The sequence below is a fragment of the Ceratotherium simum genome, chromosome 7, assembly GCF_057802395.1.
Source record: "Ceratotherium simum simum isolate JZ-2026a chromosome 7, ASM5780239v1, whole genome shotgun sequence".
Classification (NCBI taxonomy): domain Eukaryota; kingdom Metazoa; phylum Chordata; class Mammalia; order Perissodactyla; family Rhinocerotidae; genus Ceratotherium; species Ceratotherium simum.
This window is the reverse complement of record NC_141906.1, coordinates 12147226-12159292: the sequence shown is the minus strand read 5'-3', so window position 1 is coordinate 12159292 and position 12067 is coordinate 12147226. Positions and strand designations below refer to the sequence as shown.

Here is a 12067-nt window from a genome sequence, read left to right as displayed (position 1 = left end):
TGTATTGCTGAAGTGAGTTGTCTAATTAGTCTTTGGTTATGTGTCCATTATTTGTTGAGAAGATAGACTCAATTTTATGCTGAATGAGATGAGAGTAATATAGACCATAGTATTCTTATATCCTTTTTCTTTTTATGATTTTCAAGTATGAAGGCAAAAATAAAAATCCCTTCTCTTTCCAAATTTGCAAGATTAACTTTGAATTTATTACCCAAAGGGTATGGTACCTTGTGCCTCAGTAATAATTAGGTTTGAAAGCACCAAGTGAATCGTGGGGTTTAGAACCTTTACTCTGAAAGGGATTTCTACAATTCACCTAAATAAAGATCTTGAATAGGAGAGACCCCAGGGGAGTCTGGGGAACAAAACCCTTGACAAATTGTGGTATCTTAACTGTAATCATTAATATAGATTGACTTATTTTCCTAGATGTAAGATTCTTCTCCTAGATAAAATCCTGTATAGATTTCAAGGAACATGACACCTGGAGAAATAGACAACCCTCAGTTTGCAAGTACTCAATTTACAAATGTCCTTTGTGTATGAACAGTTGCGCTAAGGACTTACCTCTACTTTGCTGCTGAAAATACCAAAATCCTCATCTTTCTCCACTGAAATAACTTAAAATGTTAATTTTCAAAAGGAAATACGGTTTAAAATTCATCATAATTCAGTAATGCCTAAGCTATCTGGTCTTTTGTCCACTGTCCTGGTAATATTACCTCCTTTTAAAACTTCATTTCTGGGGCCCGCCTGGTGGCGTGTTGGTTAAGTTCACACGCTCTGCTTCAGCGGCCTGGGGTTCACAGATTCAGATCCTGGGTGCAGACTAACACACTGCTCATCAAGCCATGCTGTGGCAGGTGTCCCACATATAAAGTAGAGGAAGATGGGCATGGATGTTAGTCCAGGGCCAATCTTCCTCAGCAAAAAGAGGAGGATTGGCAATGGATGTTAGCTCAGGGCTAATCTTCCTCAGAAAAAAACTTCATTTCTGTGGAACAATACCTCACCAAGTTCCTGATAATAGTCATACAAATAAACATTTGTACTACAATAGACTCATAAATGAGGAACTGTCTGTATTAGCATTTCTCTTAAACTGAACCGGAAGCGAGCCCTGTAGCTTCGCAAAACACACCCTCATTGTGATACTCACCGAATGCACTAAAGAATATGCCTCTCTCCTATTTTTCTGCAGTTCTTCTCAGCTATTGGAGAGGAGAGCACATGCAAATCTAGATCTACGCCAGATCAGTTTTCATTTTAAGTTGAATATTTGAAAGAATGCCCATTTCTGAAAGAAACCATTGGAAGTTATCAGTAATAAAAGACTAAGGTGAAAATCAGCAATTTAAAACCAGTTAAGGGGCCGGCCCCGTGGCTTAGCGGTTGGGTGCGCGTGCTCCGCTGCTGGCGGCCCGGGTTCGGATCCCGGGCGCGCACCGACACACCGCTACTCTGGCCATGCTGAGGCCGCGTCCCACATACAGCAACTAGAAGGCTGTGCAACTATGACATAGAACTATCTACTGGGGCTTTGGGGGAAAAATAAAATTAAAATTAAATTAAATTAAAAAATCAGTTAAAAAACTTCAAAGGTAGGCCTCTCAGAGGCAAGACCTAGGATGGAGCAAGGATAAAGCCATGACAGAAAAGATGCCTAGAAAGGAGTGATAGTTTGTTTTGGAGGAATGGGATAATGGAACAGGCTGGCTGACAGTGTAAATTGCTTCATATTGCTGCTTGTGGCAGTAAGATATTTCATCTAAACTATTGGTCTGGAAGCAGCATCTTCATTGAAAAAGTTTCTGTTTATTTAAGGGTTGGTAGGTTGGTTTGGGCTGAGAGCTCTAAGCAGCATGTCCCACCCATTCTAATGGCACAAAGCCCCTCCATCTCTTTCCCTTATGAAAAAGACCAGCTCTACTATTGCCAAGAGGCCCACTCGTTAAGAATACAAGTTCTCCATTATGTAGGTATATTCTGCCCTTTCCAGCCCCAATTTATTATGAAAATCTTCTTGCCGAAAAATTTAAAGAATGGTACAATGTATACCTGTATGATGTATCCCACCTAAATACTGCAGTTGTTATTTTGCTATATTTACTTTATTAATTGTGCCTACACTTTGGTTATAATAGTATCACACCAAGAAAATTTTAATAATAAATATCCAGACCATTGTTACATTTCCCCAGTTGTCCCAATAATGTTTTTTATAGCTGTGATTTTTTTTTTTTAAACCAGTATCCAGCCTTCGCCTGTGTATGTAGTTGTAGTCTCTTAAGTCTCTTCTTTAAGAGTATAGGCTTGTAGAATATCACACATTCTGATTATGTCTGATTGTCTCCTCAAGGTTTTGTTTAATTTATCCCTGTATATCTGTATTTCTTAGAAACTGAAAGTCAAGTCTACAGGCTTGATGATAGTCAAGTTGAACATTTTCGGCAAGGACAGTGCATAGGTGGTGGTGTTTACTTCCTATTCTATCACCTCAGAAAGCCCATAGTGTCAGGTTGTCCCACTTTTAATGAGGCTAAATTTGATCACTTGGTTAAAGTGGTGGCACCAGATCTCTCAAATGTAAAATGACATATTTTCCTTTGCAATTAGTAAGTCATGGGCTATGTTGTGGAGTTTTTTGAATCATAACAGATCATTTTTATTAATGATAATGTTGCTTGGAGGCAGCTGTTCAGGGTGGATTCGGTACTCCTAGTTGGCTGTTTAGAAAACTAGAAAGAGATCTGCCCCAGTTGAATGGAAACAAAAGCCTGTTAGTATCTGGAGGTGGAAGCAGTGGGTGAGAAGTGCCACACAAAAAGAAAACTGCAGAAGGAAGCAGAGAGTTAGCAGTGAATTTGTTGAACCATGCTCCTGTTATATGGGATTACTTGAGAAGAGTGCATTTCTGCAAAAGCATCAAGATTGCAACAGGGCAGCTCCAGCCCAAAGGAATACTGAATCTTCTTGGGGGGAGAAGTAACCTATTGTATGGCAGTTTCCACAGTGTGTGTGTCCTGATCTAATTAGCCCCATGCTTCTTTTTAGGCCAGAAAATCAGTCCAGAAGGAAAAGCTAAAATTCAGCTTCAGCTGGTCCTGCATGCAGGGGACACAACTAACTTCCATTTTTCCAATGAAAGCACAGCAGTGAAAGAGCGAGATGCAGTGAAAGACCTTCTTCAGCAGCTGCTGCCCAAATTCAAGAGGAAAGCAAATAAAGAACTGGAAGAGAAAAACAGGTGAAGGAGGAAGAGAATAGTGTTTAAGAGATACTAGGTTCTCTCCAGTCTCTCAGTAGAATGATAGCTTGTTATTTCTCACCCCTTGTGCTTCAATAGTGTGATACAGTAAAACATGAGCCTTAGTGTCTTTCCTTCTGTGTTGGGTTCTCAACTTCAGCATCTTACTAGCTGTTCGGCTTTGGGCAAATGAGAATGTGTAAACTCAAGTTAAATTAACTGCCTCAAGCCTAACATTTGCTTAGAACAGAACTGAGATTGGAAGGTGCTAAGGTCCCTTCATTCCTTTTCCCAGTTCTCTGTCACAGGAATATAAAGATACTAAGCCATTAGAAGTGTATTTGTGGGGGGCCGGCCCCATGGCTTAGCGGTTAAGTGCGTGCACTCCACTACTGGCAGCCTGGGTTCGGAACCCTGGGCACGCACCAGTGCACTGCTTGTCCAGCCATGCTGAGGCGGCATCCCACATACAGCAACTAGGAGGATGTGCAACTATGACATACAACTATCTACTGGGACTTAGGGGAGGAAAGGGGGGAGAAAAGGAGGAGGATTGGCAAATTGGCAATAGATGTTAGCTCTGGGCCGGTCTTCCTCGGCAAAAAGAGGAGGATTGGCATGGTTGTTAGCTCAGGGCTGATCTTCCTCACCAAAAAAAAAAAAAAAGTGTATTTGTGAATAAGAAACCTGTAAAAAAGTTGAGAAAGCAAATAAAGTAATGAGAATTTCTGATAAGATGAATTATTCCATCACTTATATCTTTCAGGCCATCTGTGCTTATGGCTCTAAGTGCTTATCACTGTGAAAAATTAGTTGCTGGAAAATCTCAAGTGAACCTCCTCTCTTCCCCATTCACCTTTATTTGTGAAAAAGAATACAGTACAGTACAAATACAAACACAGTGACCGTTGTATCACTGGAATGTAGAGATGACTAGGACCAAATCTGTGCCCCAGTTCAGTCTTTGCTTCTTCAAACTTGCCACTTCATTTGTTCCTCCAAAAATATTTTTTTACATTTAATTACTAACCAGTGGACTAAATGACCTCTGCTGCTCAGTCATTACAACATGGAAGTTGTGTGTTTCTGCGTTTCTTGTTAAGTCTTTTAAAAATGTTACCTAAATGGTGTTTTATTCTGGAAGTTCAATATATGCAATATATTCTATCACCAGAATGCTGCAAGAGGATCCTGTTTTGTTTCAGCTTTATAAAGACCTTGTTGTGAGTCAAGTGATCAGTGCTGAGGAATTCTGGGCCAATCGTTTAAATGTGAATGCAACAGAGAGCTCTTCCACATCTAATCATAAGCAGGATGTTGGCATTTCTGCAGCATTTCTGGTATGTGACCCTTCTAGATTTCTGAAGGGAAAAAAAAAAGAAAACCCTGAATATATGTGTTAACAGTGCTATTTCTTTTGTAAAATTTAGCATTTCCTTAAAGTAAATTAATGGATACTTCAGTGTCCATGGTATTCTTCTAAAATATTTTAAAAATACATAGAGTATTTTTTAAATTTGTATTTCTTTTTTTGCCAGTTTTATTTTTTTTTGGTTTTTGGACTTGACCCTAGCTTGTTGGAAATCAAATGGACTTTTGAAAGAGAATCTTTTAGCAATTAGACTAATACTTATTTCCCCTAATACTTTTAAATTGAGGGCTTTCTGGTAGCTTTTTTTTGATTGCTATATTTTACTTATAATGCAAAGTTAAATGTATAATGACCATTCCATTATAGAAAAAGTAAGATTTGTAAGATGTATCTTAGAGAAAAATTGGGAATACCTTACCTGTGGAATTAGAAAGTGGGATTCAGTTAGTCTGTATTCTGGTGGAACCAAAGCAGCTATTAGTAAGGCCTTTCCTAAAGAAATTAATGAAATAATATATGTTTAATTATTTAGTAACCAAGGTTTATAGTGGTTTTGGTAACTGTACAAGTTTTATGTTAAAGCTCCACTAGCTATCTGTCTTTGGCCACACTTAAACATGCCTGTTTGACCGTGTTGGATTATTTATATATATATATATATGTGATCTTTATTTTAGGCTGATGTCCGGCCCCAAACAGATGGATGTAATGGTCTGAGATACAATTTAACCTCTGATATCATTGAATCCATATTTAGGACCTATCCAGCAGGTAAGAAGAATCAGTTTTTCCAGATAGTTAAAATATTTGTTTGGATGGATTCAGTAATATCAATGAAAAAGGAAAAGCTTTACCTTTATTCCTGATCAAGTGCAGTAAAATATGTAAAGTACTTTACCCAGTGCCTGACATGTGGTAGATATTAAGGGTTCAATATATAATGTGGTGTCATCAGTTCATTGGTATGATGACTTTCCCATTCTTTCCATCAGTGGTTCTTAAATTTTATTTGCCCTTCAGCGTACCTGAGCAAGATCATGTGCTCCAGAGGCACCATAAATGAGTCTTTCTATAGCACTAACTCAGATCATCCTTCATGCTACCTCTAGAGTGAGCTTTCTAACCCACAAATCATTTCCCTTGCAGAAACCATCGTAGAAGTATAAATTTCTTGACCATAGGCTTAGTGATTTATGATGTGCAGCCAAGGTTGAGAGCCACTACTTCAGTCATACTTCTGACTAAACAGTGCTCTCTTAAACTATATACTGTTCTTGCTTCCCACTTCCCCCCTTCTGCCCCTTTGGTCCTTAGGAATCATGTCTCTCCTGCAGGACTCAGCTCAAGCATCGCTACCTCTATAAAATCCTGAGTTCTTCAGGCAGAAATAAGCCTCCTCCACTTTCCTTCTGTAGGGCCTTGTGTCTGCCTCAAAGAGTTATCACATTGTAATGTAATTATTTTCATATCTTTCTGATAACATAATTGTAGAGTGTTTACTGTGTGCCAGTCACCACTCTAAGGCCTTTATGTATATTAACTCATTTAATCATCACAAATACCCTATGAAGTAGGTACTATTATTACCTGCACATTACAGGTGAGGAAACCAAGATACAGAGAGATGAAGTAATTTAATTTGCACATGGTCACACAGAAGTAAGTGGCAGACCTAGAATTTTAAACTCAGGCTTTCTGGCTTAAGAGACCAAGCTCTTAACCTCTTTGCTCGTTGGACTGTGAGCTTCTGGAGTGCTGAACTGATAGTCCAGTTGATATGGAGATCTTTATTTCCCTAGCACCTAACACAGTGCCTTGGAATGAAGGCACACATATATAAATGATCAAACAAGCAAACTCAGGTCTGACTTCAAGATTCTTCGTGTTTCTACTAAAACTTCAAAAGTTGTTAATTCTCTTGGTGCAAAATAAGGTTTTGTTTGTATTTTGTTAAGATTCATAAAGGTATGAATGTCCCCTACTCTCTCAAGTTATATTTCATATTCACAATTAGATCATTATGTACAGAATATAAAGTTGAGAAGTTTCATAATCTAGTTTTTGCTATTAGTCTATATTTCAACTAATTTGAGATGCTTTAAGAAATGGAAATTTAGTATGTAACTATTATGGTTCTTTCCCACAGTAAAAATGAAATATGCAGAAAACGTTCCCCACAACATGACAGAAAAGGAATTCTGGACCCGTTTTTTTCAGTCCCATTATTTTCACAGGGACCGGCTGAATACAGGATCAAAGGACCTCTTTGCAGAATGTGCCAAAATAGATGAAAAAGGTAACTGTTTATCCCTGACACACTCTAGCATTTAATTTGCTGCTCTCCAGTCATTAGTGCTGTTAGTGAATTTTTTTATTTCTGAGAAAGGTAAGACATGACCCGCTTTTTGTTTCGTTGATTTTTCTAGGGTTAAAAACAATGGTTTCATTAGGAGTGAAAAACCCACTACTTGATTTGACAGCTTTGGAAGATAAACCATTAGATGAGGTAAGTAGTAGTAAAAGGATTTGTGAGAGAAAACAGTCTTTTCCTCATCTTCAACATGTTTATAGTTTTTTTTTTTTTAAAGATTTTATTTATTTATTTTTTCCCACTAAAGCCCCAGTAGATAGTTGTATGTCATAACTGCACATCCTTCTAGCTGCTGTATGTGGGACGCGGCCTCAGCATGGCCAGAGAAGCAGTGCGTCGGTGTGCGCCCGGGATCCGAACCCGGGCTGCCAGCAGTGGAGCGCGCACACTTAACCGCTAAGCCACGGGGCCGGCCCTACATGTTTATAGTTTTAAAATTGCTTTAAGTCTAGATGTTCCACTTGTGAGAGTGTAAAACAAACAAAATACTGTGATTTGGAGTGACTTATGCAGAACTGCTTTTCATTAGCACTGTTTGCTATTAAAATCACCTTGGAGAACTAGAATTCCTATATGAGTTGTTAAAACTTCTTTAAAAGAATTTTCTAGCTCTCCCATCAGCAGTTCTCTAGATAATAATGAAGTCTTAATATGTTAAGTCCAGCTTTATGCCCTAGCTAACATCAATCTAAAGAAATGTGGATAAATTTAGTAGACAAGGAAAAGAGAACTCCTGTTTGCCACACCTTGAGCACACTGATGACCCTTACCCTGCACTAGCCCCAATATGTTTCAACAGCTAGACCGTCAGGTGTGACCTGCCGAGGTCCGCATCATGACTCTAGACTTACCAGTGTATCCAGTCACAGAGAAAGGAGTGATCCCTTGTGATCACGGCTAATTCCATCCTTGCCTGTATCTTCTAGGCTGGGAACCTGCCTTCCTCTGTTATTCTCTTCACACTCTTAGATTTTAATTTTCTCGTACTTCTTTTGGCTCCTTTTCTGCTAGCCATGTACACATGCTCATACTTCCTATCTTTTTCCTTTTATTTTAGTATATGTACTCACCAGGTGAGAAAACCAATATTAAAATTTTGTTGTACAGTCTAAATTATAAATTAACAGAAATTATAAATTAACAGAAAATAATCCTTGGTGCCCAGGTGACTGATTTCCTTAATGAAGTTCAGTTGTTTTCATGGTAATTGGTGAATCTCAGCACATTACAAATACGGCCCTCTTTAATCATCCTGAGAAAGTGAAACTTAGTGAAGCTTAGAAGTACAGCTTAATATGATGGGAGAAAATTTTTAATGCTTTTGTTAAAAAAATAAAATTGATATATTATACATGCACATGTGTAATTTTCTTCTTCACTTTGTCTATTATCAATAGCAGTCCTTGGGCCGGCCCCGTGGCTTAGCGGTTAAGTGCACGCGCTCCGCTGCTGGCAGCCCGGGTTCGATCCCGGGCGCGCACCGACACACCGCTTCCCCGGCCATGCTGAGGCTGCGTCCCACATACAGCAACTAGAAGGATGTGCAGCTATGACATACAACTATCTACTGGGGCTTTGGGGGAAAAAGATAAATAATAATCAATAGCAGTCCAAGCTAAATATACCATAGTTGTTAAGTACATAGACTTTAAAACCAAACTACTTGGCTTAGAGTTTGTCATTTTTTAACATTTCTAAACCCAGTTTGCTTATAAAATGAGTTTAATAGTACTGACCTTTTGGGGAGGGCGGGTAGGAAAATTGGGGAGATGTTGTTTAAGGGTACAAACTTGCAACTAGTAGATAAATAAGTTCTGGAGATCCAGTGCACAGTGGATTCACCAATACTGTGTTATAAACTTTGAAGTTGTTAAAAGACTAGACCTTAGTTGTTCTCACTGCAAAAAAAAAAATGGTAATTATGTGACATGATAGAGGTATTAGCTACAGTGGTAATGATGTTGCGATATATAAATGTATCAACTCAACACGTTGTATACTTTAAACTTACACATTATTATGTGTCAGTTATCCTCAATTTAAAAAATGCGAAAACAAAGTGCTGACCTTATGAAATTGCCGCAAAAGTTAAGAGAACCTGGTACATAGTAAGTGCTCAATAAGTAATAGATGTTACTATTATTATCTACGGTTTTTTAGTGCCTGCATAGTATTCCATTGTATGCATATATAAACATTTATATAACCACCCCCCTGAATAGAAATATTGGTTGATTGAATTTTTCCTTTGGTGCCTCTTCTATTATCCTCTAGTTGTTGTTCCTGTCCCAGGTTATGGTCTTGGGCCTCCTTCTGAATACATTCTCTCCATTCCATTGCTTTAAATACTATCGATGATGAATCCCAAATAGCCCAAATGTGTCTAAACCCAGAACTCCAGAATCACATACCCAACTGCCTACTTGATATCTTCACTTAGATAATTCATGGACACCTCAACATAACATGTCCAAAATGGAACCTCTGATTGCCATCCTCATAAGCCTATTTCTCCCTGGCTCTTCCCTATCTCAGTAAAATAAAAACATTGCCATAGACTCAGTTGCTCAAACCAAAACCTAGAAGTCTCCTTGATTCCTCCCTGTCCGTCACCTCCAGCATTCAGTTCGTCAGCGAGTCCTCTACAGTACATCCCTCATCTGCCTCCATCTCTACCTTCACAGACACTTGCATCTCTTGCTCTGAGGCTGTCACCATTTTTGGTTTGATTGCTTGCATTAGCCTCCTAATTGATCTTGTTTCCACTTTTGTTCCCTATAGTTTATTCTCCCCTAGCAGTAAGAGTGACAAATCAGATCATCATGCTCCCTGTGTAAAACTCTTCAGTGGCTTCTCACTGAACTTAAAATCAAAACTCCTACAAGACGCTTCTTGATTTGGCCTTTGCTTACTTCTACTTCAGTTTGGGCCACTTTCACTCATTCATGCTTCAGACACAGTGGCCATCTTTCAGGTCCATCCCAAGCTTTTTCTACCTCAGGGCCTTTGTATTTGCTATTCCTTCTTCTTGCTCTTCTACATGACTAGTTTCTGCCCATCTTTTAGACATCTGTTCTAATGTCACTTCTTCAGAGACACCATCCCTAACCTCCCTATCTAAAGAAGCTTCTCCTCCCAGTCCAGTCACTACATCATCTCACTCTCTTTATTTTCTTCATAGCATTTGTCACTTTCAAAAGTGTTCTTGTTTTTATCTTATTTTACTTGTCAACTGTCAGTCTCCTCTCAGTAGAGTATAAATTCCAGGAGGCTGACTTTTATTTACTGGCCTGTCACTAACCACATGGCATGTATTAGGCCTCAGTAATTATTTGATAAAGGAATGAATGGCGTATGAGTCTCCCCATGATCTTTCTTTTACCCCTTTAGCTTTACGTCTTACCAATACCTGGCCCACCCTTCATTCCACGTATACCGAACTACGTACAAACCCGTGACACAATATGTGTTACATTGCTTCTGTACCTTTGAAGTAGTTTCCTCTCCCTGAGATGTTGTCTCCATGACTGCCTTGCAAGCACCTGTTCGTCTTACAGGGCTCCATGAAGCTTTTTCAAACTTATCCCTCCTCTCCTCCAGTGAGATTGACACTTCCTCTCTTGTAGCACCTGTAAGTGTAACTCTGTGTACTGGCTTTCAGCCTAGCATCCCACTAACTAGTATTTTGGCTCTTTTGGCGCAGGGTCTTATAGCTTTCGATCTACAGGGGCTAGCATATAGCATGCACTCAATACGTTTGAAAACATTACCTCATTTAATTCTCCAATATCCTATTTTATGGAGCTTGGAAAAGTTGACTAACTTGCCTAGACTAATGTTGTAAACGTGATAAAGCCAGAACTTGAATCCATATCTATCTGACTCCAGAATCCTTGCTTTTTTCCACTATATTCTGTTCCTTCATTTAATATTTTGCTAACTAGATCCAAAATTGCTCTCAAAAAAAAAATGCAGGTTAGGATGAAGACTTTTTTGTGATGCTTAAAGAAGTTAATGGTATTTCTTAATTTTTTATGTGTATAATGTCACATATTTTTAAATGTTTACCTGTAAATATTTAGTAATGCTCAGAATTAGTAGTCCTGTCATCCAGAAAATTTTTTCAACTAAGCATGTCTCTCAGATAAGAAAACCAGAACCTTACTTTGATTTTTAATCCATTAAATTGTTTCTCATAGGGCTATGGTATTTCCTCTGTGCCGTCTACTTCTAATTCTAAATCCATAAAGGAGAATAGTAATGCTGCCATAATCAAGAGATTTAACCATCACAGTGCCATGGTCTTGGCAGCAGGTCTCAGGAAACAGTTAAGTATATGTACAAAGGTGCGGTAACTGTGCTTTCCAAGAGAGCCAGGTGGCTCTCTTGTGTTGTTGTTCTGCTTGTGGTTTTTAACATTAATTTTTTTTCCTTTGTTTTAAGAGAAGCACAAAATGAACAAAATGGTGAGCCCAGCAGCATCGATGGAAATTCTGGAGATGCAGACAGCTTTCAGCCAGCAGTCAAAAGGGTATGGGGAAATGTCTGGAAGGTTTAGGGCTCAGGTTTCTCCAGATACCTTATATAATTGCTAGTACTTTATGTTGACCCTTGATTATTTCAAATGACTCAGTTGTCCTGACCAAGACATTAAGCGTTTGGCTTAAATCATAGAACATTTTTTTTTTTTGGCTTCCCCTTATCTTTTTTTTTTTTTTTTTTAATTTTTTGTTTATTGCAGTAACATTGGTTTATAACAAATCATAGAACATTTTAAAGAGCACTTCCTCAATTTTGGCTTGCCAGTCAACTTTCCATGGACTCCAGTCTGTTAACTGCTTTTTATTGGTCTTTTTTTTTTTCTTCACGTGTACACATACACACATATTAACATATAGTTTGTTTTCTGGGAAAGAGTATTCAACAAAGGCAGTATGACAGAAAGAAAAACTAAAGGTTTGTGTATATGATTTAAAAAGATAGGATTTGGCCCTCATATTAAACCTAGCATGTCAGAGCCAGGAATGTCTTCTCATTAAATATTGAAGAAATCACTTGGCTATGGGGAAGTATGGAC

General features: G+C 38.5%; 1 protein-coding gene across 1 annotated transcript in view; it reads left to right on the top strand.

Annotated features, from left to right (window-relative positions):
* GTF2H1 (general transcription factor IIH subunit 1) overlaps nt 1–12067 on the top strand; it is a 34902-nt gene that overhangs the window by 8622 nt on the left and 14213 nt on the right. The window contains exons 3-9 of the mRNA XM_004418491.3: nt 3055–3247; nt 4422–4587; nt 5297–5390; nt 6766–6915; nt 7046–7125; nt 11190–11317; nt 11434–11521. Coding sequence (XP_004418548.1) covers nt 3055–3247; nt 4422–4587; nt 5297–5390; nt 6766–6915; nt 7046–7125; nt 11190–11317; nt 11434–11521 — 899 coding nt within the window. The remainder of the gene's footprint in view (nt 1–3054; nt 3248–4421; nt 4588–5296; nt 5391–6765; nt 6916–7045; nt 7126–11189; nt 11318–11433; nt 11522–12067) is intronic.